Source organism: Ailuropoda melanoleuca, chromosome 9 (genome assembly GCF_002007445.2).
Source record: "Ailuropoda melanoleuca isolate Jingjing chromosome 9, ASM200744v2, whole genome shotgun sequence".
Lineage (NCBI taxonomy): Eukaryota > Metazoa > Chordata > Mammalia > Carnivora > Ursidae > Ailuropoda > Ailuropoda melanoleuca.
This window is the reverse complement of record NC_048226.1, coordinates 18,626,446-18,634,355: the sequence shown is the minus strand read 5'-3', so window position 1 is coordinate 18,634,355 and position 7,910 is coordinate 18,626,446. Positions and strand designations below refer to the sequence as shown.

The window sequence follows — 7,910 nt, the reverse complement described above, 5'->3', positions numbered from 1 at the left end:
GGGGGGCGGGGAGGGGGTTGTCGTTAGCACTAATGTCCATCGCTCTAGCTAATGTGCAGTTAGTAGTGGCTCCTTAACCCAGAGCCAGAGGTAACAGATGGAACATTCTCAGTGCCTGCGAGGTCCTGTGGAGGTCACCATGGTGATGCCATTCTCTTGTGGAGGAGACAGGCAGGAAGGGCAAGTCCTCCTCTGCCCTCATTCTTCCACTGCTGTCAGGGTATGCGCATGTGGGGGGGGGCTTCAGGAGGCCAGGAGGGGCCTGATATATGGCCACCAAATAAACAGCCCACTGCCAGCAGAAAGAGAGTGTTGAAAGGTTTCATCCCCACCCTCAGCTGCTCTGCTCCCATCTACGGCACCTTGCCCTTCTCGGAGTATGGGCATAGATTTGCACTTCGTCCTGGAGTCCTCATGAGAATTCAGTTACTCTTAGTTACTCTTAGAATTCCTTGATAGAGAATATAATTTCTGTAAAGCTGAGCCGCAGGACAGAACTTTCCAGTGCATTTCAGGCCACGTTCCTATTATCTTCTTCAACTCCGTTGTTTATGTGTGAGGGTTATGTGTGAGGTTTAAACACCTCCCTCAGCATCAGGGATTCACAAGGCATCACCTCCTCTGTGGGACCCCCTCCCTCCAACCCCCAGTGGGGGCAGCATGACTCCCATAGGCTCCTGTACCCTTGTGTGTGTTCTGTGGTTCACTCAGAACAGGGTGGTGGGGAGTCCTGAGATTCCACTGGGGAAAGAGGCCCCTGCAGTAGAAAAGACATTTCTGAGCCTTCTTCTTCCAACCTGGTGGGGGACCTACTATAGGAGCAGGGTAAAGTCCAGACAGATCTCAAAAGGAAAAAAATGGGGGCTGGGGCATGTCAATGCTTGGCCTCCCAGTGCATATGAACGTTTTCTGGTTATCTGTCCTGTCTCAGGCCTGGAGGCAGGGCTGGTTCCAGGTCTGTTCAGTGTCCATTGGCCCAGGTCCCTAGGATCTGGAAGACTCAGTGGGGATCCCTGGGCCCCTCAGAAAGGCATCATCTCAGCCTTGCAGCTCCGTGGGTAGACCAGAACATCAGCATGACCTGGGAGCCTATCAGAAACACGGACTCTCTGTGCCCCCGGACCTACCCAGTGAGAATCTGCATTTCACCAAGATCCCCAGGGTACTCAAGTATATATTGCAATTTGAGAAGTTATACGGGACCCAAACATTTTAGACCAGTTGATTCTCAGCCCCACCTACACATTAGAGTCATGGGAAGGGGGTGGGAAAGTTTTTAAAAATGCCCCTGCCTGCCCTTCTCCCCAAAATGCTGCTCCAGTGAATCTAGTGGGGGGTACCTGGGCATTAGTAGTTTAGACATCCCCAGTGTTTCTTGGGGTGAGGGTGGAGACCTACTCATTTAGATCACCAACTCTTGGCCAGGAAGGGGATGGGGCAGACCCCCTCTGGGGCTTTTTCAGCTGACACAGTCACCCACCCAGTAAGCCCCAACATTGCTACCCCACCCGCATTCCTCAGGATCATTAAGAGGAAACACAGGTGGAATAAAGGAGCTGGAAAACACTGGAAAATAGAAGCACTATTCAAAACTCGCATATCGTGTTCTACCACAGGTCACCTTGATCTCATGCTAACGAGGCAAGGGCTTTCTAATGAGTAACAGAAAAAAGATATATGTCTGTTAAGAGACAAGTAACTTTTCAAAAGATGCAAGTCTAACGTCCTGAGTACATTTAGTGCTGGGCAAAGTCAAGAAACAAATTCTTTTCCCATTTCATAATTTGATTGATATGCAAAGCAATCTTCCAGAAACATCACCTTAGTTAGCTTTGGGGCATTTTCAATGGAGACAGACACTCAAGTTCCTGAACAAAGTGTCTGGGGAGCCAGGTACAACGTTGCCTCACTAACTTCACAGACAGAGCAAACACCCCGGCCCTCTCAAACCCATCATACGGGCCCTCTCAAACCTCACACGATGGCCTAGACTTTATGGGCGAGAATTCTAGAGTGAAGACAGGGTTCAAATAGCCCTTCTGCCATTTACAAATTGTCGACCTTCACCGAGTATCTATACATCTTTTACGTTCAACTTGAACGTATTTATGGGAATAAATGACCATTTTCTAGGTCGTTGCGAGGATTAAATGAGATGATTTCCTAAAGCACCGAATCCAGTGCCTGGTGTGCACTCAGGGCTTAACAAATATTTATTGTTAACAACAGTGTCAATGCCATCCTCTTAACTTGTGTTAATAGTGTTAAAAGTGGGACAACTCTAGTGGAAATCTGGCAATACATAGAAAGAGGCTTAAAAGCGTTCAAATCTAATTATCCCACTTCTATAAATCTATTTTATGGAAATAGTCTCAAAACCATGTAGAAAAAGATGGGAATGGGATGCTTTCGGTAAGAGTCAGTGACTAGAAGCAACCAGAATATTCCCACACATCCCAGGACTAGGTTGATCGCTGTATACAGTGTTCCCACATAAGATGATGTGTAACTAGATCGTGCAAGCTAGGTGACTGGCAAAGTTAGGAGGACAAAATAGGATACTAAACTATACATACTATGAAATTAAAATAATATCCCTGAAGCCCAGAGAAGCAGACTTGACGAGAACAGACCAAGTTATTAGCAATGCTTGTGTTTAGGGCAGTGGGACTCCTGGCAATTTTTTTCCCCCTACTTCTCTCTCACTCTCTTTTTTTTTTCATTTTTTCAATTTTTCTTTAACAAACATGTATTATTTTTATCATAAGAAAACAAAACTAAATCCCCCTTAAAAAACCTTCTTATCCAACATGAAGTAATACCCTGATTCTTAAGATCTTTGACTCCATAATACATGTTGTCCCAACAGCCCCTCAATGTTTAGAATTTAAGCGAGAATCCCGAGATATACTTTATAATGAGATGTTCACCAAGTAGTTGGCATTTTTAATCTTTGGTCGAAAACCCCTTGTTCTGGACCCCCCCCACCACAGGACACGAATGGTAGGTGAGGCCCCGCGTGCCAGGCTGACCCAGCTCTTACCATTACAGGTCTCCATGGCACGTTCCGGACACACAGCTGAGCCCTCTGGACCCACACACCAGTACATGCTGGGCGGTCGCCGAGACATGCCAGCCATCGGCTCTTGGGTGGCTGCTCTCCAAGTCAGGCCTGGCCGGGGTCACCGCCGCCCCCGCTGCGCAGAGGATAGACTAAGGCACAGACACAGTCATGGCTGAGCAGAAAGCTGTCTCGTCCTGGTGGTGAAAAATAGCATAAAATCAGAAAGTTTTTTTCTTAATTGTCAAGTCCCTTCCTGTACCCCTGCACACATTTACTATTTATATATTGCCCCTTGGTATCCTTCTCCTTTGCAACGTTCCTCCTCACATCCCATCTGTCTGGCCACACCCAGTCAGATGGGGGGAGGGGGAGGACGGAGATCTCCCCGCCCCACCTTGCACCCCACGGACCATGTCTACTTAAAAACCAGTCTCAAAGGGCACCTGGGTGGCTCAGTCAGTTAAATGTTGAACTCTTGACTTTGGCTCAGGTCATGATCTCAGGGTTGCGAGATTGAGCCCCACACTGGGCTCTGCAGTGGGTATGGATCCTGCTTAAAATTCTCTTTTCCTCTCCCTCCACCCCTCCTCCCCGAGTGTGCTCTCTTTCTCTCTGTCTCTCTAAAACAAAAGCAAAAACACCAGTCTTGAAGAAACCCCAACAATTGCAGACACCCACGGGTAAAGGGTTCAGTCATTGTTCGATCAACACATAAACGTTGTCAATTGCCCAGCGACACCAAAACAACTAAGTGAGGTTTCTGTTTTTAGAGGCTCACACTCCAAGTTAGGGTGGGGCAGACACACTTAACAACCGATCACAATACAAGGCCTTCCCTTTGCCCAGAAGGAACTCTTCCTGAAGCCCAGAGGCAAGCATATAATCACCAAGAGGCAAGCAAGCAACAACTTCCGAAGGGAAGGGGTCTGGAAGGCACTGGTATTTGTTATGAAGACAAGTCCGTCTGAGTCCTGGGGGATAAGAGAAAGGAGCCCCACACATTCTGCCTGCCTGGGGACATCTGGCCATGGCTGAAGGCATTTTTTGGTTGTCACAACTTGGGGTCTGGGGTGTTAGAGGCATCTAGTGGATAGAGGTCAGGTTCATTACTGAACACCCTACAATACACAGGGCAGCCACCCACAACAGAGAGTTATCTGGCCCAAACAGTTCCAATTATCTGGAGAAACTCTCAGATAGATTAAGATTTATCTCCCCAACTAACAAGGCTGTGATAACTGCTGAACCAGGGTGTTGCTCTCTTATGCTGGGCTCCCATTGAGCCTGGGGTGGGGGGGGGTTCCCGCAACACAGGTGTCCATCCTGCTATGACGATTAACTTCCAGAACTGCCTTGAGGGCAAGAGCCAGGTCCAGCTTGGGTCTGGCATGGGATAAATCGCACAATGGGAAGGGATTGCTATGTGGAAGTCATGTGTTTCTATCAGTGTTTGCATAGAGTCTGTACTATACGTAAGTACACGGTCATGAGCAACCATCCTCTGAGACAGATAACTAAAATGGAGAGTGATAGAGCGTAGTCAAAAAAAAAAAAAAAATCAAGGTCATGTAAATCATGCCCAAGACAATATGGAAAGGAAAAAAGCACAATCTGGACATCAAAGGCTTGGACTGTCTCTGTCACATGTCAGCAATGTGACCTCAAGCCAAAATTTACGTGTGTCTCAGTTTTCCCATCTGTTAAAAATAGACATACACCCCCTCGCCCAGGAGACCTCACAGGGTTGCTGTGTGATTTTAAATAAGGTAAATTTTCCACAGTCATTTTCTACAACAGGGCTAGAAGGGGTTCTCACCTACGGTACTAGCAGGAGGCCTGGGATACCGTCTGATTAACAAGCTCAGAGTATCAATGCTGGAGGGCAGACACACTGTCTCCCCGCTGAGCAGGTTCTAGAAGGTGCCCTGAACAGTGTGGGTACTGAGCAAGCTACAGATTCAAGCTGGGCGAGCACTGGAGCTTTCTCATCTTAGATGCCGGAAATCAGGCCCAGCTAGGCTGTACTCCTACAGGCAGGGGGAGGTCAAGGAGCTAGGAAACCCCTCCCCCAGAGGCCATGTCCATTATAACCCACCACCTTTCTGAACTGAAGATGAGAGGTTTCAGCAAACCACACATAGAAAAACCAGTGTTTGGAGTTTGGGACCCTGAAAAAAATCCAAGGAGGAATGATCAATCTGGACAGAATTTAGAAGACCATCAAAGCTTTCCTAATTAAAACCTGATTAGGAAAACCACCTTGAGACAAGAACACGAAGCAGCAGCAAAACCACCTCTGTTTTAAACTAAAGGCTCCAAATCCTACAGAAATGTTCAGAAACCAAGGAGCACGGCGGCCATCTGCTTTCAAACACCTCTGAAAATCAGCTACCATATCCACCCAACGACACCTTAAAAAAATCCAAATGCTAGTTAGATGTTCCTTCTGAAAACAGAAGTGTCTTACCATAGAATGCTTTTAAGTTAAAAAAAAAAATCTTCAAAATATTTTAGGCCAACCCTTGCCCAGCACATTTTGTTCCCCTTTTTATTTTCAGTTTCCTTTTGAAAATCTCTTTACTGATGGAGGATTTTACGACTGGAGCAGTTTTTCAATTGTAATTTGTATGTTGGCTTAGCCTCTAAGGTCGAAGTTTTAAAATGAGGTAACTCAACTTTTGCTTAATCTTTGCCCTCCAACGGATCTTTGCTTCTTCCTGCTTCTTTTGGGTTCAGACCAATGCAGCAAATCATGGTTGTAAGTTACATGTCTTGTTTTCATTATGGTGTATACAGCCTTAAGAGGGCTTCAAGAGGTTTTCTGTCATGATTATTTTAATACCTTTTAAACCTCACCATTTTTTCATTTGCCAACTCTTTATGCCTGCATTAAATGAATAAACCTGAATACTTAATTAAAAAAGAAAAAAGGGGAACCTGACATTCATTCAGCAAATGTTTTTTTTGGGCCCTTTCTATGAGGAGTGAACCCCCTGAGCTCATGAAACTTACAGCTGCTGGAGAAGGCAGTTAAGTAAGTGCTTGCTACAAAGTTTCTGACAGAGGAGAAATATAGGAGACCCAGGACCTGCTCTTTTCAGGAGGCTTGTAAGGGATTGCCAGTACCAAAGAGGTGGAAGACGCTTGCAAATGAAGCATGTTAGCAACGCTCATATTATCCAGTTATTTTTTGAATGAAAAGCACGGTAGAGATGGTTGGTCCATAGTCCTTCATACCCCTTTGGCATTACTAGCCTTCCCTGATCAGTTTCTGGCTTGTCTACAAAATGTGTGTAATGGATTCATGGACATCAGAATATCGAGAAGCCGCAGACCAGAGAAATGTGTAGGTCTCAATCCCAGATGAACACCCAAGGGTTTGGGAACAGAAGCCCCTTCCTGAGTCTGAAACCACAAACAAGTTAAGATTGTTCATTAGCCATTCGATCCCTGTGCCAGTGTGTCCTGGGCACCTCTTAGACAGTTCTGGGAGTGATGATAGAGCAGTGAGCAATGCTGCATGGTGCCTAGGAATGGTTTCTGACCCTGGAGCGCCAGTCGAGACTGTCAGGCAATCAAAGGAGAGAGCAAATAAATGCAGAGGGACCATAATACCAGTGGAGATTCCAGAAGGACAGTGAGTGAGGGATGTGAGAAAAAGGCTGGGCTTAGAGGAGGGTGGCTGGCCGTGTGAAGAATCAGGGGTCAACACTGCAGAGACCACGTGCTGGAGAGGGAGACGGGCCAGGGTGGCTAGGGAGGTGTGTGTGGTGGGCTGGCATGGGCAATGGCCAGGTGGCTGATGATACTGGATTCCAGATCAACTGAAGGAAGGAGGTGTCCTGGATTTCATGCCAATCACAAGGAGAAATTATTGCAGGGTTCTAAGCAGAGGACTGACACATTCTGATTTACCTATTAAAAAAAAATCCCTCTGGCTGTCAAACAATTGGAGAGAGGAGGATTGTAATCATACTGGAAATGGATGTTCGTACCTTGGACTAGGATGGAGACTGTGAGAAAGAAGGGCTTGGACCCAGACACACAGGTAAGCCCAACAGAACTTGCTAACAGACTGAATTCAAGGAATGAGATAATGGTGTAGAGGAAAATTCCCAGCAACTGAGCAACTGAGTTGACTATGGGCCTATTCCCTGAGATGTGGAAGCTTGGGGGAAGGAACGTTTGGCTGACCCCAATACCTCCTTTAGGGACAAGTCAGGTGTGAGGTTTGTAGGTTTTTAACTTCATTTTTCTATTCTTCGGGGACAGGAGCAAAAATAATTAGTCATATGACAAGGCATTTAATGTTAACGTTTTCCAAAATCGTGCCTATTCTAGTTGTCCCTTTAAGGTCTGGGTACTCTGTTACAACGCTGAATGGCTGGCAAGCTCTAAAAAGAATGTATTCGGCGAGGAGAGCCTTGCTTAAAACTTAACCGCAGGCTCCTGTTTTCTCTACCTCTCCGACTCCTGCTGATGTGTTTGGGGAGAAAACTTCCTGGCCTCCAACTGTGCAGGGACAGGCTGGGCGGCCCAGGGGTCCCCACATTCTCCCTCACCACCGCCCTCACCATCTCCCTCCAGCCTCCAGCCTTCCCAGGCTCCCCTCCTTGCCCCGTCGCGGACCTCACTCATCTCTGCACCCCTGCCAGGCAAGGTGGCAGAGATGGCGGGTTTTACCTGGACCCGGCCAGAGCCGCGCGGGCAGTGGGCAGAAGCCCGGCCCAGGCGTTGCGGGGGTGCAGGGGTGCGGGGGTGGGGGGTGCAGGCACGCTCGGCGACCCCGCAGAAGCAGCGTCCCCCCGCCCCGGGCCCCCAGAGATCCCGGGCAGTGCCTCCCGGG

At 47.6% G+C, this 7,910-nt stretch overlaps 1 protein-coding gene across 1 annotated transcript in view; it reads right to left on the bottom strand.

Moving 5' to 3' along the window:
• Positions 1 to 3,277, bottom strand: part of LRRK1 (leucine rich repeat kinase 1) — a 131,162-nt gene extending 127,885 nt beyond the window's left edge. The window contains exon 1 of the mRNA XM_002922676.4: positions 3,044 to 3,277. Coding sequence (XP_002922722.1) covers positions 3,044 to 3,140 — 97 coding nt within the window. The 5' untranslated portion in view covers positions 3,141 to 3,277. The remainder of the gene's footprint in view (positions 1 to 3,043) is intronic.
• Between the last annotated feature and the right edge of the window lie 4,633 nt (positions 3,278 to 7,910).